This window comes from Pseudophryne corroboree, unplaced genomic scaffold (genome assembly GCF_028390025.1).
Source record: "Pseudophryne corroboree isolate aPseCor3 unplaced genomic scaffold, aPseCor3.hap2 scaffold_1851, whole genome shotgun sequence".
In the NCBI taxonomy this organism is placed as follows: Eukaryota; Metazoa; Chordata; class Amphibia; order Anura; family Myobatrachidae; genus Pseudophryne; species Pseudophryne corroboree.
In genome coordinates, this window is record NW_026968489.1 from 17,501 (window position 1) to 41,237 (window position 23,737).

The following is a 23,737-nucleotide window of genomic DNA, read 5'->3' on the forward strand; positions in this document are numbered from 1 at the left end:
CAGCCTCATCCCATCTGCCTGTGAAACGTTAACCTCTGTCTGGGATTATGTGTGGTACTGGCCGGGGTCTCTGACGTTCCCTCACTCATTAGCTTAGACGGCAGTGTGGCCAGAGAGGCTCCAGCCACGCGGAAAATGGCCGCTGCGGCACTGGAGGGGTTAACCCCGTGTTTAGAAAAATGTAAAAAGGAAATGTATGTACTTTTAAAATGTGCCGTGGTCCCGGACCTCTCCGGAGACCACGGCAGGGAGGGCAGCCCCCGGCGCGCTCAGCAGAGTGTGCGCGCCGGGGGAGAGGGCAGCCGCTGACCGCCGGAGTCCGGGAGCGGAGGTCGGTGCAGCCCCGGGCGCACTGGAGTGTGCGCGCCGGGGAGAAGGTAGAGCCGCTCTGCTCCCGTCGCCTCAGCCCAGCATGGGTGGCCAGCCGCAGCAGCCGGGACGGACGTCCCGGGCTGCTGGCCGGCAAGGGGGGGTGCGCCGCAGCCCGGCTCCCCGCCGGACGCTGCGGCGAGGGCACCTGAAATAAGCGCCGCATACAGGGGACCGGGCTAGCCGGCTCCCTGCGCGGCGAGGCCACCACAGGCGCCGCTCATGGGGGACCGGGCTAGCCGGCTCCCTAGCGGCGGGGGTGAGCAGGATGATGAGCGCCTCAGCGCTGCAACAGAGCCAGAGTCACGGCGGCCGGAACAAGTGTCCCGGGCCGCCGGGCTTCGGTACAGGGGGGTGCGCCGCTGCGTGCGGTGAGGCCACAAAGTTAGTGCCACACTGGTGGGACAGGGAGAGCCAGCTCCCTGGACCCCAGTGGCAGGCAGGCTGGAGGGTGGGGGAAGCCAGCCCCCTACCTCCAGCACTGAGAGAGCCCTAGCAGCCAGGCTGCAGGGCTAGGGGAGCCAGCACAGACAGGGTCCTAGCAGCCAGGCTGCAGGACTAGGACACAGTATTCCACAAACCAGACATTGTGTAAAAAATAATAGAAAGTACAGTGTGATGTAAGGCACTGCAGTGTCTAGGTATGTGGAGCCTGTGCAGGCTCAGAGTGTATTTAAATGTATAACATGTACAGTGTGATTTAAATGTAATGTATTTAAAGGTAAATTGCACTTACTTGGTTGTGTGTCCCAGGAGGGGGGAATCCATGGCTGTGCAGGCTGATGGATTCTCCCAGACCTTTTCCCCAAAAACGGAATGCTTTCCCATCCAGCCTCACACTTCCAAGGGGCACAGGGAGAAAGAGAAGCAGCTCAGCTATGAAACAAGCTGAGTGGTTTCTTGAAGCTCCATGGAGATCACCCGTAGTGGCCTAGAAACCTGGACCGGGGAGCCAGGCTGCCCAGCTCTGGAGCCCAAATCCAGGCTGCAGCCAGTGGGCTAGGTCCCGGGCAGGTTTCTGGAAGTCAGTTTAGGAGGGAAAACTCCCCCCCCAGCCTAGACTGAACGGCACCGGGGCGTATCCTGATCCTCCAAGATGGGAGAGTCAAAGGAGACCGACCACTCCCCACTGTCCATAGGGGACAATGTAAGCTGTGCATGAGACCAAGGCATGCACAGCTCATGGGTAAACATTGATTGGTTGTGCACCACAGGGCGGGCTTACCCCCTGTGGTAAGGGGTCTTGGAGAGGGATAAAAGGAGGGCAGTTGGCCCATAGGATTGTGTATTGTAACATCTTATTCTGCTGAAAACATCTGATTGTATGCTGTTGCCCCTAGCAATAGGGAGGAGCCTTTTTAAAGGTTATTGAGCAAATAAACATCATTGCCTCAAGAAGACTGCTTCATCTTGTGACCAACAGGGTTAGGCCAAACCTAGCCCCGTCCTCCGGCTGTCCAGGGAAGCACCTAACGTCTCCAAGCTCCGCCTTCCGCCAGCTACCGGTAGAGGCCTAGCAAGTGGCCAGTGGGGATTCGTCAACACCACACAGGTGTGGTAAGGCAGTGCGTCGGCACATACAGAGCAGAACCGTGGTTCCAAATGCCACGGCAGGTTAGGAGTTTGGTGGTGGCAGCAAAAACCCGCCCACAACGCAGTGGGTGGAGTCAGTAACAGGCGGTTACTGACGGTAAGCGGGAATCCCCTATGTGGTCAGGCCTCGTGTGACTTGACCTTCCATTCTGTGCGCAGACAACGGGAAGCGAAAGCGGCAAGTGCTTTCGTACGGTACCGTCCTGTCACAGAAATTGGTGGCAGCGGTGGGATATTCCCAGGCGGCTTTTCATCACCCGATTGGAGAAGCCGAGTTACTCAGGAGAGGAGTAACTGCAGCGCAGGAGAACGCACAAGATGGCGGAATTCAGCGGAATGTCCAAGGGCGATCTGGAGATCGTGTGCCAGGAGAAGGGTGTGGATATCCCTTCCAACGCGTCCAGAAGCGTCATGAAGGCGGCGCTCAGGAGCGTGGAGGAGTCTCATCGGGCGGAGGTGGAAAGCACTGACGGCGTCAGCATCGCAGAGGACGGCCCAACAGTGGACCTTCGTAAGGAACCGGTGAGAACCACAAGCCCCGCCCTCTCTCACAGCAGCAATGTTTCCCAGCAATCCTTAGCAGGGCCAGGATCCCAACGTCCCAGGGGGGGCGGCCCGGATACCCTAGCAGATCGGCTAGCGGAATTGGGGGAAAGGGCAACGGAGCAAGAGCGCTTGATCATCATCCAGATGTGGCGTGATGAGCGGGCACCACAGGCTGTGGTACCCCGGGAGCCGTTGTCAGCTGTTGTACACAGATCGGGACGCATTCAGTTTGCCAAGTTTGCAGACAGTGATGGGGACATTGATGGACATTTGCAAGTTTTTGAAAAGACTTGTAAACTACACGATTTACCCAAGTCGGAGTGGGTGAGACACCTTGTACCCACTCTGCATGGAGAGGCCTTGGAGGCCTATCGAGGAGTGGCCACGGAGGACTGTGGGAACTACGACGAAGTCGCGAAGGCCCTCCTCCAGCGATTCTTCATCACTCCAGAGTCTTACAGGAAGAAGTTCAGAGACTTGCCCAAGAATCCTAGCAGCACCCATGAGCAGTTCGCCAACCAGCTGCGGCAGTACGTGGTGAAGTGGGTGAAGGATTCGGAAGTTACTACATGGGACGCACTGATCGACCTGATCTGCAGGGAGCAGTTCTACCGCAGGTGCGCCCCAGAAGTGAAGGAGTGGGTGCTAGATCGGGAGCCACCCAGCTTAAAGATGGCTGCCCAGTTATCAGACAAATATGTGGCAATTCGGCCACGGGGGCAGAAGCGCCCAGCCAGCAGCCAGCTCCAAAAGACTGCACCACCAAGGTGACCCCCCCTTTTCAACTCATCACCCCCAAAGACAAGCATCTTCCAACCCGGGTGCTCTTGGCCAGCAACCGCACCGCAGCGTCCCTGCAACTGATCAGAGATCATCGGTGCCACGACTGGAGAAGAAGTGCTACGGCTGTGGGAAAATCGGACATCTGAGGATGAACTGTCCTGCATCCCAAGCACCCCAGACTCGTGCCCCAAATCCGAGTGCTGGAGCCCGGATCGCTTGTTTGACAAGAGGAGATGAGCCTACAGATACTGTTCCCCCTCCAGTCAGTCCGATGGAGTGTGGCGAGAGACAGGTGCACTCTGCGGAGAGAGTCACCTGCATGGTCAAACAGCCCCTACACAACATGTGGAGGCACCTGCAGCCAGTCCACGTGGGACCCCTGCAGGGCGAAGGCCTAAGAGACTCTGGGACCTCAATCACTGTGGTGAGCCCCCACCTTATAGATCCTGCTGCAGTATTGCAGGGTCGCACTGCCACGGTCACCCTGGCAGAAGGAACAGAGAAAGCGGTTCCCAGTCTACCTGGACTGGGGAGCTGGACCAGAGTTGCGAGAAGTTGCCATCATGGATGGTCTCCCAACTGATGTGGTCCTAGGAAATGATCTGGGTGGTGCGATCGTCACTACGTTTGTTGGCGCCATTCCCCGGAGTCAAGATCCAAAACCAACGTTGACATCAGCTACTCCAGCACAGCCCAGCCCAGAGGAAAAGACTACAGCTGCTAGACAACTGCCAGCACAGCCAACCACAGCATCAACCAGCCCAGAGGAAAAGATTACAGCGGCTAGATCAGTACATCGACCCCGCATGCCTTTTGCCTCTGGTATGCCTACGTCCACTAGCAACGCAGAGGATGTCGGTTCCAGCTCGTTTGATCCTGTGGGGGTGCCCAATGATGCTCCTGACCCAAGTGGTTTGCCAACTCCGGCGGTGAGTATGAGAAACCACACTGACTTCCATGACTGACCCCTACCAGACTGACCCTAGTAGTCCCCACCTAGATCCCCCTGTAGAGTGTCCCAATTTAGGAGAGATTAAGGGCCACAGGCAGGAGTTTAGGGAGGCTCAACTCTCTGACCCATCCCCGAAAGGCATGAGGCGCCACTCTGGCAGCGGCCTCGACAGGGTTGGGGCAGGAAGTTTGACCTGGCGGGAAGGGTTAAGGTACAGGGTAGCCAGGAAAGTGGGAGGGGATAGACCAGATAGGGAATGTGTCCAACTGGTCCCCTTAGGGAACGTTCCTGCGCAACAGGTGACGGTTGCCAGCGAAACCCCTTTGGACAGTAACCCGGAGACAGACCGTACCCTGAAGTGCCTGACACAGAGCTTACCCTGGTCTGCAATGTCGGATGACGCCCAGACCAACTGTAAGGCTGGTGCCATGCGTTGGCAGCTGGGGCACTCCAGCGGTTGTGTTGTCTCTGGGCCTCTGCCCATAGGAGAACTCTTGCAGCAAGTTGCTGTGGACATAGCAGGTCCCCTGCCTGTGCTCAGTAGATCGGGGAAGACACGCAGCCTCCCTGTAGTGGATGCCACACAGGATCCAGAGGCTGGTGGTCTGGCCGCCATCACTGTGGCACAGGTAGCGGACGAGGAGGAAGGAGTAGGCCTAGGTGACAGGGTAGGTTTCCCGAGTCATAGGTCGACAGAAGAGGATTGGAGGGCAGGTCTGACAGTTCGGGCAGACAGTTGCCAGATAGGTATGACGGAGGTGCAGTGCCTGGGGCACCATGTGGGAGGAGGCAGGGGTAGGCCCAAACCAGAGGGGGTGGAGGCAACCAGAGGCTGTCCCCGACCCACATCGCCCAGATCGGTACTGACCTCAGAACCTGTAAGGCCCTACGGACATGTTGTCATTGACTTTAGTCCTGTAGTGAACCCCTTGACAGAGATGGCTAGGAAGGGCATTCCCAAGTCAGTGGACTTTGCACCCGCTTGCGAGTTGGCATTCCAGTCATTGAAGGAGGCTCGGGTACCCGCTCCAGTGCTGATGGCGCACATTCTTGACCAGGACTGTGTGTTACGAACTATTGCGCCACTGCACGGACTGGGAGCAGTACCGAGCCAGAAAGAGCCATATGGGCAGGAGCACCCTGTGGCCTGTTTGAGCAGGAAACTGCTATGGTGGGAGGTGGGGTATGCCACAATTGGGACACCTTGGGCGGCACTTATTTGTAACTAGCCCCCCACCGTTGTGACTTACCACCTACCTGTTAGGTGGCTGCAACCTACCTTGGGGAAATTGGACAGACTTTTGTGGTGGAGCCTTGAACTTGGACTTCAGGTGGACTATTTAACATTGTGCACCCACGAAGAGAGGCCCACTACACTAGGGATGAACTGTCTAGGCCAGAGCCTACACCCCCCAGGTAGCGTCCCCTTCCCCCAACGGACTGCGGGACCAGGACCCAAATCGTTGGGACATGGGTCCCTGGTTGACCCGCTTGAATGGGGGGGAGGAGTGTGGCCGGAGAGGCTCCAGCCACGCGGAAAATGGCCGCCGCGGCACTGAAGGGGTTAACCCCTAGTGCCCGCCGCCATTTTAAATACAATGGGCGCTTGGCGCCAGATTTGAAAAAAAAACTGTGGGCGCTAGGCGCCGTGTTTAGAAAAATGTAAAAAGGAAATGTATGTACTTTTAAAATGTGCCGTGGTCCCGGACCTCTCCGGAGACCACGGCAGGGAGGGCAGCCCCCGGCGCACTCAGCAGAGTGTGCGCGCCGGGGGAGAGGGCAGCCGCTAACCGCCGGAGTCCAGGAGCAGCGGTCGGTGCAGTCCTGGGCGCACTGGAGTGTGCGCGCCGGGGAGAAGGGAGAGCCGCCGCTGGGGGCCGGGAGCTCTGCTCCCGGCGCCTCAGCCCAGCATGAGTGGCCAGCCGCAGCAGCCGGGACGGACGTCCCGGGCTGCTGGCCGGCAAGGGGGGGTGCGCCGCAGCCCGGCTCCCCGCCGGACGCTGCGGCGAGGGCACCTGAAATCAGCGCCGCATACAGGGGACCGGGCTAGCCGGCTCCCTGCGCGGCGAGGCCACCACAGGCGCCGCTCATGGGGGACCGGGCTAGCCGGCTCCCTAGCGGCGGGGGTGAGCAGGATGATGAGCGCCTCAGCGCTGCAACAGAGCCAGAGTCACGGCGGCCGGAACAAGTGTCCCGGGCCGCCGGGCTTCGGTACAGGGGGGTGCGCCGCTGCGTGCGGCGAGGCCACAAAGTTAGTGCCACACTGGGGGGACAGGGAGAGCCAGCTCCCTGGACCCCAGTGGCAGGCAGGCAGGCTGGAGGGTGGGGGAAGCCAGTCCCCTACCTCCAGCACTGAGAGAGCCCTATCAGCCAGGCTGCAGGGCTAGGGGAGCCAGCACAGACAGGGTCCTAGCAGCCAGGCTGCAGGACTAGGACACAGTATTCCACAAACCAGACATTGTGTAAAAAATAATAGAAAGTACAGTGTGTTGTAAGGCACTGCAGTGCCTAGGTATGTGGAGCCTGTGCAGGCTCAGAGTGTATTTAAATATATAACATGTACAGTGTGATTTAAATGTAATGTATTTAAAGGTAAATTGCACTTACTTGGTTGTGTGTCCCAGGAGGGGGGAATCCATGGCTGTGCAGGCTGATGGTTCTCCCAGACCTTTTCCCCAAAAACGGAATGCTTTCCCATCCAGCCTCACACTTCCAAGGGGCACAGGGAGAAAGAGAAGCAGCTCAGCTATGAAACAAGCTGAGTGGTTTCTTGGAGCGCCATGGAGATCACCCGTAGTGGCCTAGAAACCTGGACCGGGGAGCCAGGCTGCCCAGCTCTGGAGCCCAAATCCAGGCTGCAGCCAGTGGTCTAGGTCCCAGGCAGGTTTCTGGAAGTCAGTTTAGGAGGGAAAACTTCCCCCCAGCCTAGACTGAACGGCACCGGGGCGTATCCTGATCCTCCAAGATGGGAGAGTCAAAGGAGACCGACCACTCCCCACTGTCCATAGGGGACAATGTAAGCTGTGCATGAGACCAAGGCATGCACAGCTCATGGGTAAACATTGATTGGTTGTGCACCACAGGGCGGGCTTACCCCCTGTTGTAAGGGGTCTTGGAGAGGGATAAAAGGAGGGCAGTTGGCCCATAGGATTGTCTATTGTAACATCTTATTCTGCTGAAAACATCTGATTGTATGCTGTTGCCCATTGCAATAGGGAGGAGCCTTTTTAAAGGTTATTGAGCAAATAAACATCATTGCCTCAAGAAGACTGCTTCATCTTGTGACCAACAGGGTTAGGCCAAACTTAGCCCCGTCCTCCGGCTGTCCAGGGAAGCACCTAACGTCTACAAGCTCCGCCTTCCGCCAGCTACCGGTAGAGGCCTAGCTAGTGGCTAGTGGGGATTCGTCAACACCACACAGGTGTGGTAAGGCAGTGCGTCGGCACATACAGATCAGAACCGTGGTTCCAAACGCCACGGCAGGTTAGGAGTTTGGTGGTGGCAGCAAAAACCCGCCCACAACGCAGTGGGTGGAGTCATTAACAGGCGGTTACTGACGGTAAGCGGGAATCCCCTATGTGGTCAGGCCTCGTGTGACTTGACCTTCCATTCTGTGCGCAGACAACGGGACGCGAAAGCGGCAAGTGCTTTCGTACGGTACCGTCCTGTCACATGCAGACACAAATAAACATACTGACACAAATGCATAGCAACAGAGACACGCACAGAAACAAACAGGCAGCTACAGACCTAAGCATGCGTGAGCGCATGCACAGAAGGAGACACTAGCATGTACACACAGAAGGAGGATGAGCGCACACACCGAAGGAGACACTAGCATGCACGCACACACAGGAGACACTAGCATGCACACAGAAGGAGACATGAGCGCACGCGCACACAGGAGACATGAGCGCACACAGAAGGAGACATGAGCGCACGCGCACACAGGAGGAGACATGAGCGCACATAGGAGGAGACATGAGCGCACGCGCACACAGGAGACACCAGCGCATGCATAGTAACTTCCATTCAGTGTAATATAATATTAGTTCTGTCTCGTTCTGTTTGCTCAGTGGATGACTTCAGGACGGTGTCTCTAAAACTGCTGCAAACTCATTTTAAGAAGTCCCTGGAAGAGGGTAAAGTGCATCGTGTGGAGTTCCTGCCCGTCTGCTGGCACAGTGCCCTCCATGGAGATGCCACCGGTGTTGATAGGTCTGTATACTGCCCTCTGCTTACTGGGAGTGCAAATTTTGTTGGGTTAGATATCTCCCATTTATCCGTATTCCTCTCTGGTATGGATGTCACATGAGGCCTGGTGTACCATCTGCCATTCAGTAAGACCATAGGGGAAACAGTATCCTGCTGGTGCTGGCATCGGCAGGATTATGGACAGTCAATACTTTAAAATGCAATACCAATTTGGCAAAACCGCTAGAATCGCGGCAATACCTGTATTTTGCAGGCTGTGTGATTGGTAGGCTCGCTGGCACTGCTGGGATATGTGTGATTGGTGGCGTAGGCTCGGTGGCACTGCTGGGATATGTGTGATTGGTGGCGTAGGCTCAGTGGCACTGCTGGGATATGTGTGATTGGTGGCGTAGGCTCGGTGGCACTGCTGGGATATGTGTGATTGGTGGCGTAGGCTCGGTGGCACTGCTGGGATATGTGTGATTGGTGGCGTAGGCTCTGTGGCACTGCTGGGATATGTGTGATTGGTGGCATAGGCTCGGCACTGCTGGGATATGTGTGATTGGTGGCGTAGGCTCAGCACTGCTGGGATATGTGTGATTGATGGCGTAGGCTTGGTGGCACTGCTGGGATATGTGTGATTGGTGGCGTAGGCTCCGTGGCACTGCTGGGATATATGTGATTGGTGGCGTAGGCTCCGTGGCACTGCTGGGATATGTGTGATTGGTGGCGTAGGCTCGGTGGCATTGCTGGGATATGTGTGATTGGTGGCATAGGCTCGGTGGCACTGCTGGGATATGTGTTATTGGTGGGGTAGGCCTGGTGGCATTGCTGGGATATGTGATTGGTGTAGTAGGCTCGGTGTCACTGCTGGGATATCTGGGGTAGGCTCTGTGGCACTGCAGGGATATGTGTGGAAGAGTCACCTGGTCTGAAGAATAGAAAATATCACGAGATGGTAGATGCAGCTCATTTTGCGACTCTAGCATGTGTATAGCCCAGGTATAGGGCAGGTAATAGGATAATGATGATACATGGCATTTTTTAAGGCCAATCCCTTAAGGTGCGTAAGAAATATTACATGGTATCAGCTGGCCTCTTCATCTCTTGCAGACATATCAAGAAGATCACATTACCCAGTATTGGTCGCCTTCGTCATTTCACCAATGAGACCCTGCTGGACATCCTGTTCTACAACAGCCCCACCTACTGTCAGACCATTGTGGACAAGGTCATTATAGAGGTCAATCGGCTGTATGACCTCTTTATGAGGAGAAACCCTGATTTTAAAGGAAGCGTCTCTGTGGCCGGTCACAGCCTAGGTAACATCTTCTCTGTAATGTAACCCGGGGCTGGGACTGATGTGAGGCCCAGAATATTTCCTGTACTGCGCTGCATAATATGTAGGCGCTATATAGATAACTGCATCCCCCTAGTACAGCATTGTCCTTGGTACAGTGAAAGAGACTGTAACACTATATATTATTCTCATTTGTATCTATCTACTAATACTATTAGATGACCAAAATATTCTGGTTTTAAATGAATCACTGTGATGATGCTACTGCATCGACGGAATTCACTGTGTAGTACAGTTCCATTACTTGCTTTCTGCCGGTAGACTCTTAATGAAAAAGAAGAAAAAGAGGTAGCATTATGGTGCACCCAGTCAAAAAGTAGCTATATGTTAGTAAATTAAAACGTAACTTTTATTATAATAGTTCAAATAAACTCCCCACCTTACTAAAAAGCGAAATATTAAAAAATATAGAAGATAGTAAGAAATGAAATATTAAAATCTGGCGCTGTGGCACCTGACATGGCTCCTATAAGTACTTAATAATCGATCCAAATATCAATATTAGTATTGTGTAGTGGTATATAGATTATCACCACTATATGTATTATGTAGTGATCCACTGATCGACACCACCACAGACTGAAACGAGAAACACTCTTCATAAATTTAATTCATATTATTATATGGTAGGAGAGTGGTTTATAAATGGGGATAGGTTTCAGAATGTGTATTTATCACTATATGATAAAATAAGATACGGTGTCTCCCCCAGACACTGTTGCGAACATTTTTTGTTGCAAAAATGTATTCTGCTGGATTCTCCACTATCAGGGAGTAGCAGACCAGGTCATTGTAACAATAATGTAACAAACAAACTGTACATTCTTGTATCCATAAGCTGCTGTGGTGCAGAACATAATCTGCAATGTAATTGTTCACGATGTCTGGATAAATTTACCTATTACACGTCTTACAATATAAACTAATGTTAGATTCCGGAGATTATATCCTTGGAATATAGAAGTGACCAAAATAATTGATTGGGATAATAGTGACTTGGCTATTTATGCTATTCTCTCTGTGCTGTTTGAATTTATAATAAGATTACAGAGTGAAAGCTCCACACGTCTCACTGAAGTGATAGTGGTATTCTTCCAGATGGATGCAAGGGATTGACATCTCATTCATATACTACCCGTGAGGTTATATTAATTTATGAATGCTCTTAATTGATCAGATATGATTACTCTTCACGGTGTATAATAAACCATGTGGTTTGGTCACCATTTTAACATGATTATATATCTGGCGTGTTGTAAGTCTTGCGCCCGTCAGTCAATAAACTCTATGAGCAATGATCAGTCACTAATATCTCCTTGTATGTTATACTAACAGTAATCTATTAGATTAACATTGATTATAATCGGTGAAAGGTGCTCGTCTGCACAGTATTGTAAGTCGTTATTATTTCACAGCCAGCAGGATTGAGAATGACATATATTTCATATGGGAAACAATATTAAGTTACATAAGCAATTGTACCCGCAATTGGACAGTGTTTCTTTGTGTATTACATAAACAGCAGTCTGCTGGGTTCACACTAGTCGTACTAAATAGAACGGCATTAAGCAGTCCAGGTCTGCCCGTTGTCTCGGACAGCTATAAATCTCTCACAATGAAAGAGACTCAGAATATCACATGTCTCGTGTTCAGGGGGCAGTGTTATATTTCATTAACACTCGCACCGTCGATCGAATCACTTTAATTACATTAACACGTATTATTTACACAATAACATTAGGAACATATCTAGGGCCGTCAGCGCCTCACTCCAATGCGTATTTCGCCCGTAGCTTAATCATGGAGCTGGCTGTGAAATAATAACGACTTACAATACTGTGCAGACGAGCACCTTTCACCGAGTATAATCAATGTGAATCTAATAGATTACTGTTAGTATAACATACAAGGAGATATTAGTGACTGATCATTGCTCATAGAGTTTATTGACTGACGGGCGCAAGACTTACAACACGCCAGATATATAATCATGTTAAAATGGTGACCAAACCACATGGTTTATTATACACCGTGAAGAGTAATCATATCTGATCAATTAAGAGCATTCATAAATTAATATAACCTCACGGGTAGTATATGAATGAGATGTCAATCCCTTGCATCCATCTGGAAGAATACCACTATCACTTCAGTGAGACGTGTGGAGCTTTCACTCTGTAATCTTATTATAAATTCAAACAGCACAGAGAGAATAGCATAAATAGCCAAGTCACTATTATCCCAATCAATTATTTTGGTCACTTCTATATTCCAAGGATATAATCTCCGGAATCTAACATTAGTTTATATTGTAAGACGTGTAATAGGTAAATTTATCCAGACATCGTGAACAATTACATTGCAGATTATGTTCTGCACCACAGCAGCTTATGGATACAAGAATGTACAGTTTGTTTGTTACATTATTGTTACAATGACCTGGTCTGCTACTCCCTGATAGTGGAGAATCCAGCAGAATACATTTTTGCAACAAAAAATGTTCGCAACAGTGTCTGGGGGAGACACCGTATCTTATTTTATCATATAGTGATAAATACACATTCTGAAACCTATCCCCATTTATAAACCACTCTCCTACCATATAATAATATGAATTAAATTTATGAAGAGTGTTTCTCGTTTCAGTCTGTGGTGGTGTCGATCAATGGATCACTACATAATACATATAGTGGTGATAATCTATATACCACTACACAATACTAATATTGATATTTGGATCGATTATTAAGTACTTATAGGAGCCATATCAGGTGCCACAGCGCCAGATTTTAATATTTCATTTCTTACTATCTTCTATATTTTTTAATATTTCGCTTTTTAGTAAGGTGGGGAGTTTATTTGAACTATTATAATAAAAGTTACGTTTTAATTTACTAACATATAGCTACTTTTTGACTGGGTGCACCATAATGCTACCTCTTTTTCTTCTTTTTTGATTAAATACAGGTTTCCTAGGTAGCAGGTAGCACATCCCCTGAGAAATATATATAGACTCAATGGTTAATATGTCACACGGGGATTAAGTCATATACCGGTGCGGAAACACTTGTTTTTTTGTCTGGTAGACTCTTAATGACCCAACCTCTTCCTAATTATCCCCAATCCTTCAATTTGTTGCCCTGTAAAATGTTCTCATGGATATCATCTACAGTATCGGTAAGGCGCTGAGGAATATGTATGTGCTATATAACTAACAAATATCAGTAATTGCTTCATTTGGAGTGGGCACTAGGTGGCGCTGTGAGCTGCAGGATCCCCAGTGCTGTGCTCGAATCTATGTAAATGCAAATCACGGAATAAAACTCATTTATATTGAAACTTCTAGGAGCAACTAGGGCAGCAAATGGGGAGTTATATCTCTGCCGCCATTCCAGAGCAGCATCCGGGATAACCAAACAAATTGAGCCCCAGGCTTCAATTACGGTAGTAGGGTGCGCATTTTACTATAGCAGAGAATCTTTCAGCGATAGATAAATGCTGGACACAGTGACCACCGAGGCGGTAGAGATTAAATAGCTATATTACGCCACAAAGTGTCCAAGACCAGAGGCAGCCTCCAGGGACGCATTACAACCGGTGGGTGGGAACTACCTGAGATATCCATACAGGCGGATGATTTGCAGATCCGACCAGTGTGTGACTTGTATGGCTGCAGTGCTGGAAGGATTGTCTGGTGTTTCCCTAGAGAAATATTGTGTGCAGTAATGATAATGATATCCCTGCCTGGATATTGTGCCCCAGGGGTATATCTACCCATTGGCCAGGATGGCACTCGCCAGGGGTGCCAGCCGAGCAGGGGGCACCTCCCAGCGGTGCCACCATTGGTCAATGGGTGGAATCCCTTCATCCGTAGTGTCTGGAAATACCTGCTGTGCCGAGCTGCCTGTGCATTGCCTGGGATGGAGGATCGCTCGGCAGGCAGGAGCTGGCGCCGGTATCCGGAACCGCAATGCACTTTAGGGAAGAAACGGAAAATAAACTACAACTCCCAGCAACCCTTGCTGTCGGGAGCTTCTGGCGGTAAGGGCTGCTGGGAGCTGTAGTTTATTGTCAGTTTCTTCACGTAGTTTGGTTCGGTGCCGGACACCGGCGGCAGCTCCTGCCTGCAGAGCGATCCTCCACCCTCCATCCCAGGCAGCTCCTGCCTGCTGAGCGATCCTCCGCCCTCCATCCCAGGCAGCTCGGCACAGCAGGTATTGCCAGACACTACGGGTATCTGCTGGGATGTTGTGGGGTGGGGACCAGGGCTATGTGCTGTGTGGGGAGGCTATGTATGTGCTGGGAGTGGGGGAGACTACTACTATGTACTAAGGGACTACGGCTATGTGCTGGGAGGGGGACGGGGACTACAGCTATGTGCTGGGAGGGGGATGGGGACTACAGCTATGTGCTGGGAGGGGGATGGGGACTACAGCTATGTGCTGGGAGGGGGATGGGGACTACAGCTATGTGCTGGGAGGGGGATGGGGACTACAGCTATGTGCTGGGAGGGGGATGGGGACTACAGCTATGTGCTGGGAGGGGGATGGGGACTACAGCTATGTGCTGGGAGGGGGATGGGGACTACAGCTATGTGCTGGGAGGGGGATGGGGACTACGGCTATGTGCTGGGAGGGGGATGGGGACTACAGCTATGTGCTGGGAGGGGGATGGGGACTACGGCTATGTGCTGGGAGGGGGATGGGGACTACAGCTATGTGCTGGGAGGGGGATGGGGACTACAGCTATGTGCTGGGAGGGGGATGGGGACTATGGCTATGTGCTGGGAGGGGGATGGGGACTATGGCTATGTGCTGGGAGGGGGATGGGGACTACGGCTATGTGCTGGGAGGGGGATGGGGACTACGGCTATGTGCTGGGAGGGGGATGGGACTACGGCTATGTGCTGGGAGGGGGATGGGACTACGGCTATGTGCTGGGAGGGGGATGGGGACTATGGCTATGTGCTTGGGGAGGTGAGGGTCTGTGTCCAGGGAGGGGGACTATGGCTATGTGCTTGGGGAGGTGAGGGTCTGTGTGCAGGGAGGGGGACTATGGCTATGTGCTTGGGGAGGTGAGGGTCTGTGTGCAGGGAGGGGGACTATGGCTATGTGCTTGGGGAGGTGAGGGGCTGTGTGCAGGGAGGGGGACTATGGCTATGTGCTTGAGGAGGTCAGGGTCTGTGTGCAGGGAGGGGAACTATGGCTATGTGCTTGGGGAGGTGAGGGGCTATGTGCAGGGAGGGGGACTATGGCTATGTGCTTGGGGAGGTGAGGGGCTATGTGCAGGGAGGGGGTCTATGGCTATGTGCTTGAGGAGGTCAGGGTCTGTGTGCAGGGAGGGGAACTATGGCTATGTGCTTGGGGAGGTGAGGGGCTATGTGCAGGGAGGGGGACTATGGCTATGTGCTTGGGGAGGTGAGGGGCTATGTGCAGGGAGGGGGACTATGGCTATGTGCTTGGGGAGGTGAGGGGCTGTGTGCAGGGAGGGGGACTATGGCTATGTGCTTGGGGAGGTGAGGGGCTATGTGCAGAGAGGGGGACTATGGCTATGTGCTTGGGGAGGTGAGTGGCTGTGTGCAGGGAGGGGGACTATGGCTATGTGCTTGGGGAGGTGAGGGGCTATGTGCAGGAAGGGGGACTATGGCTATGTGCTTGGGGAGGTGAGGGGCTATGTGCAGGGAGGGGGACTATGGCTATCTATGCTGGCAGGGAACTATTGTTATGTGATGAGAGGGGGGTGGGGACTACTGTATGACTATGACTGTGTTGGGAGAGGCTATGTGCTGCGGGGACTACGGCTATTGCTTGGGGAGGTGGGGGCTATGGCTGTTTACTGGGAGGGGACTATGGCTATGTGGAGGGAGGGGGATGGGGACTATGACTATATGACTGTGGGGGCTTATCTGGCATTGTTGGGGCATATGTGTATCTGGCAATGTTTGGGCATATCTGGCAACATGGGGGCATACCTGGCACTGTGGGGGCATATGTGTATCTGGCACTGTGGGGGCATATCTAGCACTGTAGGGGCATATCTGTCACTGTGGGGGCATATGTGTACCTTGCACTGTGGGGGCATATCTAGCAACATGGGGGCATATCTGGCACTGTGGGGGCATGTGTATCTGGCTATATGGGGGCATATCTGGCAATGTGGGTGCATTTCTAGCACCGTGGGGGCATATCTGGCACTATGAGGGCATATCTGGCACCATGGGGGCATGTGGTTCTGGCAATATGGGGGCATATCTGGCAACATGGGGGCATACCTGGCACTGTGGGGGGCATATGTGTACCTGGCACTGTGGGGGCATATCTAGCACTGTAAGGGCATATCTGTCACTGTGGGGGCATATCTGGCACTGTGGGGGCATATGTGTACCTGGCACTGTGAGGGCATATCTAGCAACATGGGGGCATACCTGGCACTGTGGGGGCATATGTGTATCTGGCACTGTGGGGGCATATCTAGCACTGTAAGGGCATATCTGTCACTGTGGGGGCATATGTGTATCTGGCACTGCACTATTGGGAGCATATGTGTATCATGCCCCCATTTTCATTGGCCATTCCCCATGTGGCCACACCCATTCTTTGGCATGCGTGCGCCGAAGGTGCACGCAGACAGTACCACTAAGATTTTTTTTTTACTTGCACCACTGGGTAGTGCACTGCACTGAACTTCTTTGCACTACTATCTGATTATACTACCTGGCCTTGGGTGGCATTGCCTCCTCAGTCAGGTCAGGCACTGCTGATGTCTCCTCAGTGTTATAAGAATTACTGTGTGGGCATAATGTGTAAAGGGAGCTGCTACTGTGTGGGCGTGATGTGTATAAGGATTACTATTGTGTAGCGTCATTTGAATTGGGGGAACTATTGTATGGTCATGCCACTTTCCCACAAGATCATGTCCCTTTTTTGCACATGCACCTTCCCTATTTCAAATATGGGGGTGCCAGTCCCTTACTTTGCCAGGGGCGCCCGGGCCCCTAGATACACCCCTGTGCCCCATGTAAGAAGCTGCTTTGTAATAAAGACATAAGGTACACTGCAAAGTTCCCTGGAAGAGCTATATTCCTAATGGAAATGATGGTCTTGTGACAAGTGGCGACAACAGGAAACGTCGCTGCCCTTACCAGTCGGCTCTCTGTGTTATCGTAGCTCCTAGACATACAATTGGGATCTGAAGGGTAAAAGTAGTGAAATTAGGGGTGTTGTATCAATGTGCTAGATACATTTCATCCTATATAATAAAAGGCTAATACTGCTCCTCACCTCTATGGGGGAATTAATGTGTTTATATATAGTTGTTTGTATATAAGTAAACAATTCTGCGTGCTCTCGGTATGTGAGGATAAGGTTGGCTGGGGTATATAGAGAGTGGTGCAGACACTCTATTGCAGAACATTGCAGCAAGCGTTTATGTATGATCACTGTAAGGAGGAATTGCCATCCAACAGACGAGGGATATGTCCAGAGCCGGCCTTAGGCATAGGCAAACTAGGCAATTGCCTAGGGCATCTGGTATGCCTAGGGGCACAAGCAGCTTCTGCTGATTAAAATGATATGCAGCATGCCTATATTCTGTGTGTAGCATTTCGTATGCAGATACAGCCACAGTCTCACTCAGTATATAGGCATGCTGCATATCATTTTAATCAGCAGAAGCTGCTTGTGCATCCTAGCCACATAGCGATGCAAATAAGATGCATTTTCATAAAAAATAGGCACCCGACGTTAGCAGAGCTGCAAGTTGACTCACGGCAGGAACTATATGTGTCATTATTTGTGTAAGGGCATTAATAATGTGTAACATGTGTAAGGGGCACTATGTGTGTCATTATGTGTTTAAGGGCACTAATAATGTGCGGCATATGTGTAAGGGACATTATGTGTGTCATGTGTATAAGGGCATTAACAATGTGCGGCATGTGTGTGTAAGGGATATTATGTGTATAAGGGCATTAATAAGGGTTGGCATAATGTGTAAGGCGCTTTATGTTTATAAGGACATTAATAATGTGTGTCATATGTGTAAGGGGCATTACTGTGTTGTATTATGTGTATAAATGCATTACCAATGTGTGGCATTATGTGTATAAGGTGCTCTACTGTGTGGCGTAACGTATAGAAAGGGCCCTACTGTGGGGTCTAATGTGAATAAAGAGCAATATGGTGTGGTGTAAAGTGAATAAGGAGCAATATGGTGTGGTGTAATGAGAATAAAGAGCAATATGGTGTGTAATGTGAATAAGGAGCAATTAAGTATGATGTTATGTGAATGAGGGGCATTACTGTGAGAAGTAACGTATATAAGGTAAATTGGTACTACTGTGTGATGTAATGTGAATAATGGACACTATCGTATGATAAATTGTGAATAAAGTTGCACTACTGTGAGGCATAATTTGAATTGGGGGTACTATTGTGTGGCCATGCCATTTGCCAGCAAAAACACATACCTTTTTGGGCTGTGCACCGAATGTGCACACTGTTCTTATTTAAATTACAGGGGGTAGGAAAAAAAAAAAAAGGACTGCTATGGGTGGGGGTTTGATGGTGCTGGGAAAGGGGTGCAGGGTCAGAGGCGGAACTAGCGGTGGTGCTAAGGGGCACCAGCCAAAATCTTGCCTAGGGCATCATATTGGTTAGGGCCGGCTCTGGATATGTCGGGCTGGTAATATTCAGCTGAACACACAGTTACATTGTATCCTGTTGTGTAAGGTTCTCCGTCCTGTGTGCGATAGTTGTGTGAAGAGAGTGATACAATGTAAAGGGGTGTATGACATGTACATTGGGCAATCCCACCTGATACTATGCGTGTGTGATAGATGTGTGCTGTGTGTGTCCCTCGTACAGAAAAAAGAGGAAAGGCAGGTGCACTGCTTATCAGGAAACTTGTAATAAACTCTGCAATATAACATAAAGTAAACGTGAGGTGCTTAGCATAATTTTTGCCCAAAAATAAATGGTCCCACATACCGCAAACAGGTGCCCTCATCTGGTATGTCCCGAACACGAAGGTTCAAGTCCAGAGCACGTGACACCCCAGGCCAGCACAAGCCAATCGCCCCAAGGCATCACACTAGTGAGAAGTTGGTGGGCCCATATTTTTGGCCAAAATTATGCTAAGCACCTCAGATTTATTGCAGCATTTATTATAATTATTCTGATTAGCAGAGTTTAGTATTTAGAGTGTGCACCTGCATGTTCTCTCCCCCCCCCCCTCTGTGGAACTAGAAGTCTCAGCATGGTAGCACCTCTCATTGTATTTTGAATTAGGGTGTGCAGTCCAAGGCCCCCTCTATCCCCCATAAGCCCTGTTACATATTATCACACAGTGTAATCTCCCTCCTGTTACTGTGTGTGTGTGTGTGTGTGTGTGTGTGTGTGCGCGATAGTTGTACGCTGTGTGTATCCCCCATAATCCCTGTTACATATTATCACACCTCCTGTTAGTGTGTGTGTGTGTGTGTGTGTGTGTGTGTGTGTGTGTGTGAGATAGTTGTACGCTGTGTGTAAGCTTTGTTACTGATCACTTACGTCTGGTAACTTTCCACTTCTAGGCTCTTTGATTCTGTTTGATGTACTGTCCAACCAGTCGGATATGATGGCTCCTCCCCCTGCGCTGGCCGATCCGCCTGATGTTAATGCTCTGCTTAAACCGAAAGCTGTGGAGGAAAGGCAGGTACGTCTGGTCCGCTCACCCTCAGCCCAGAACCGCCGTTCCTTGTGTCAGATCCTGAGTAATTGTACCACCTGTGAGGCGCGTGGTGTGGGGATCACCTCTAATGGCGGTGACGGAAGGGGCGTGAGATGTAAGACATTGGGGTTCCCATGTCCCCTATACAGCTATATGTATCTGGCCACACTGATCTCTGTATTGTAACGAAAGCTTCCTGAGCTGAGATGGGACTTGTCCCCTTATTTATATACACAGGACAAGGCTCCCTCCTCACACGAGTCCATTGAGTCTGAGCCCATACAGGAAGAGCTGCCTGGCCTGCAGGAGGCGCTGGAGACCCTCGGCCTGGCGGAGTACACCAGTGTGTTTGAGAAAGAGAAGATTGATGTGGAGTCTCTGGTAGGTGTACAGGTGTCCGCTGTGTTTATTATAGTACCAGAGACCGCAATACTGCGTTCTCAGCTGGGGGCACCATTGGCTGGGGTGGGGGAGGGGTCACCTTTACCTGGCACCATTGGCTGGGGAGCGGGGGTCGCCTTTACCTGGCACCATTGGCTGGGGAGGGGGAGGGGTCACCTTTACCTGGCACCATTGGCTGGGGTGGGAGAGGGGGTCACCTTTACCTGGCACCATTGGCTGGGGAGGGGGAGGGGTCACCTTTACCTGGCACCATTGGCTGGGGTGGGGGAGGGGTCGCCTTTACCTGGCACCATTGGCTGGGGAGGGGGAGGGGTCACCTTTACCTGGCACCATTGGCTGGGGTGGGGGGAGGGGTCGCCTTTACCTGGCACCATTGGCTGGGGTGGGGGAGGGGTCGCCTTTACCTGGCACCATTGGCTGGGGAGTGGGGGTCACCTTTACCTGGCACCATTGGCTGGGGAGGGGGAGGGGTCACCTTTACCTGGCACCATTGGCTGGGGAGTGGGGGTCACCTTTACCTGGCACCATTGGCTGGGGAGGGGGAGGGGTCACCTTTACCTGGCACCATTGGCTGGGATGGGGGAGGGGTCACCTTTACCTGGCACCATTGGCTGGGGAGCAGGGGTCACCTTTACCTGGCACCATTGGGTGGGGAGCGGGGGTCACCTTTACCTGGCACCATTGGCTGGGGAGGGGTCACCTTTACCTGGCACCATTGGCTGGGGAGCGGGGGTCACCTTTACCTGGCACCATTGGCTGGGGAGCGGGGGTCACCTTTACCTGGCACCATTGGCTGGGGAGGGGCAGGGGTCACCTTTACCTGGCACCATTGGCTGGGGAGCGGGGGTCACCAGTACATGACAGGGATCACCTGTGCCTGGGACATTGGCTGGGAACCGGGGGTCACTGGTACATGGCGGGGGTCACCTATGCTTGGGACATTGTCTGGGGACTGGGGGTCACCTGTGCCTGGCGGCAGTGGCAGAAGACAACCCCCCCCCCCCCCCCCCCTGTGTCCTGGCTGTAAGCGCCCAGCAATGGAATTCTTGTCCATCACTTCCTGTTCCTGATAGAGCGGCCTTCTCATAATAATGTATTCATGTCTGTATGCGTATCTCCTGTGTAATCCCGAGTCTCCCTCTTCTCAGCTCATGTGTACTATCGATGATTTGAAAGAGATGGGAATTCCTTTGGGGCCTAGAAAGAAGATTGCCAAATATGTGGAAGAGCTTGCTGCTATACAGGTAGGTAGTTATCATCCCGTGTAGTACATTCCTATGACTGAGATCCTCCTAGAATTCACACTATAATGTGATATTGTCAGTGCTGCCCCCTCCTGGGGGAATGATGTAACGCAGTCCTGCTCCTAGAATTCACACTATAATGTGGTATTGTCAGTGCTGCCCCCTCCTGGGGGAATGATGTAACGCAGTCCTGCTGCTGAGATCCTCCTAGAAGTCACACTATAATGTGGTATTGTCAGTGCTGCCCCCACCTGGGGGAATGATGTAACGCAGCCCTGCTGCTGAGATCCTCCTAGAAGTCACACTATAATGTGGTAATGTCAGTGCTGCCCCCACCTGGGGGAATGATGTAACGCAGTCCTGCTGCTGAGATCCTCCTAGAAATCACACTACAATGTGGTATTGTCAGTGCTGCAACGTCCTGGGGGAATGATGTAACGCAGTCCTGCTGCTGAGATCCTCCTAGAAGTCACACTATAATGTGGTATTGTCAGTGCTGCCCCCACCTGGGGGAATGATGTAACGCAGTCCTGCTGCTGAGATCCTCCTAGAAATCACACTATAATGTGGTATGGTCAGTGCTGCCCCCTCCTGGGGGAATGATGTAACGCAGTCCTGCTGCTGAGATCCTCCTAGAAGTCACACTATAATGTGGTATTGTCAGTGCTGCCCCCTCCTGGGGGAATGATGTAACGCAGTCCTGCTGCTGAGATCCTCCTAGAAGTCACACTATGATGTGGTATTGTCAGTGCTGCCCCCTCCTGTGGGAATGATGTAACGCAGCCCTGCTGCTGAGATCCTCCTAGAAGTCACACTATAATGTGGTATTGTCAGTGCTGCCCCCACCTGGGGGAATGATGTAACGCAGTCCTGCTGCCGAGATCCTCCTAGAAGTCACACTATAATGTGGTATTGTCAGTGCTGCCCCCACCTGGGGGAATGATGTAACGCAGTCCTGCTGCTGAGATCCTCCTAGAAGTCACACTATAATGTGGTATTGTCAGTGCTGCCCCTTCCTGGGGGAATGATGTAACGCAGTCCTGCTGCTGAGATCCTCCTAGAAGTCACACTATGATGTGGTATTGTCAGTGCTGCCCCCTCCTGGGGGAATGATGTAACGCAGTCCTGCTGCTGAGATCCTCATAGAAATCACACTATAATGTGGTATTGTCAGTGCTGCCCCCTCCTGGGGGAATGATGTAACGCAGTCCTGCTTCTGAGATCCTCCTAGAAGTCACACTATGATGTGGTATTGTCAGTGCTGCCCCCTCCTGTGGGAATGATGTAACGCAGTCCTGCTGCTGAGATCCTCCTAGAAGTCACACTATAATGTGGTATTGTCAGTGCTGCCCCCACCTGGGGGAATGATGTAACGCAGTCCTGCTGCTGAGATCCTCCTAGAAGTCACACTATAATGTGGTATTGTCAGTGCTGCCCCTTCCTGGGGGAATGATGTAACGCAGTCCTGCTGCTGAGATCCTCCTAGAAGTCACACTATGATGTGGTATTGTCAGTGCTGCCCCCTCCTGGGGGAATGATGTAACGCAGTCCTGCTGCTGAGATCCTCCTAGAAGTCACACTATGATGTGGTATTGTCAGTGCTGCCCCCTCCTGTGGGAATGATGTAACGCAGCCCTGCTGCTGAGATCCTCCTAGAAGTCACACTATAATGTGGTATTGTCAGTGCTGCCCCCACCTGGGGGAATGATGTAACGCAGTCCTGCTGCTGAGATCCTCCTAGAAGTCACACTATAATGTGGTATTGTCAGTGCTGCCCCCTCCTGGGGGAATGATGTAACGCAGTCCTGCTGCTGAGATCCTCCTAGAAGTCACACTATAATGTGGTATTGTCAGTGCTGCCCCCACCTGGGGGAATGATGTAACGCAGTCCTGCTGCTGAGATCCTCCTAGAAGTCACACTATAATGTGGTATTGTCAGTGCTGCCCCCTCCTGGGGGAATGATGTAACGCAGTCCTGCTGCTGAGATCCTCCTAGAAGTCACACTATAATGTGGTATTGTCAGTGCTGCCCCCTCCTGGGGGAATGATGTAACGCAGTCCTGCTGCTGAGATCCTCCTAGAAGTCACACTATAATGTGGTATTGTCAGTGCTGCCCCCTCCTGGGGGAATGATGTAACGCAGTCCTGCTGCTGAGATCCTCCTAGAAGTCACACTATGATGTGGTATTGTCAGTGCTGCCCCCACCTGGGGGAATGATGTAACGCAGTCCTGCTGCTGAGATCCTCCTAGAAGTCACACTATAATGTGGTATTGTCAGTGCTGACCCCTCCTGGGGGAATGATGTAACGCAGTCCTGCTGCTGAGATCCTCCTAGAAGTCACACTATGATGTGGTATTGTCAGTGCTGCCCCCTCCTGTGGGAATGATGTAACGCAGTCCTGCTGCTGAGATCCTCCTAGAAGTCACACTGTAATGTGGTATTGTCAGTGCTGCCCCCTCCTGTGGGAATGATGTAACGCAGTCCTGCTGCTGAGATCCTCCTAGAAGTCACACTATGATGTGGTATTGTCAGTGCTGCCCCCTCCTGGGGGAATGATGTAACGCAGCCCTGCTGCTGAGATCCT

At 51.8% G+C, this 23,737-nt stretch overlaps 1 protein-coding gene across 1 annotated transcript in view; it reads left to right on the forward strand.

The window, feature by feature from the left end:
* Positions 1-23,737, forward strand: part of SEC23IP (SEC23 interacting protein) — a 74,961-nt gene that overhangs the window by 11,175 nt on the left and 40,049 nt on the right. The window contains exons 4-8 of the mRNA XM_063951730.1: positions 8,320-8,461; positions 9,551-9,759; positions 19,369-19,490; positions 19,743-19,886; positions 21,056-21,151. Of these exons, the coding sequence (XP_063807800.1) occupies positions 8,320-8,461; positions 9,551-9,759; positions 19,369-19,490; positions 19,743-19,886; positions 21,056-21,151 (713 nt within the window). The remainder of the gene's footprint in view (positions 1-8,319; positions 8,462-9,550; positions 9,760-19,368; positions 19,491-19,742; positions 19,887-21,055; positions 21,152-23,737) is intronic.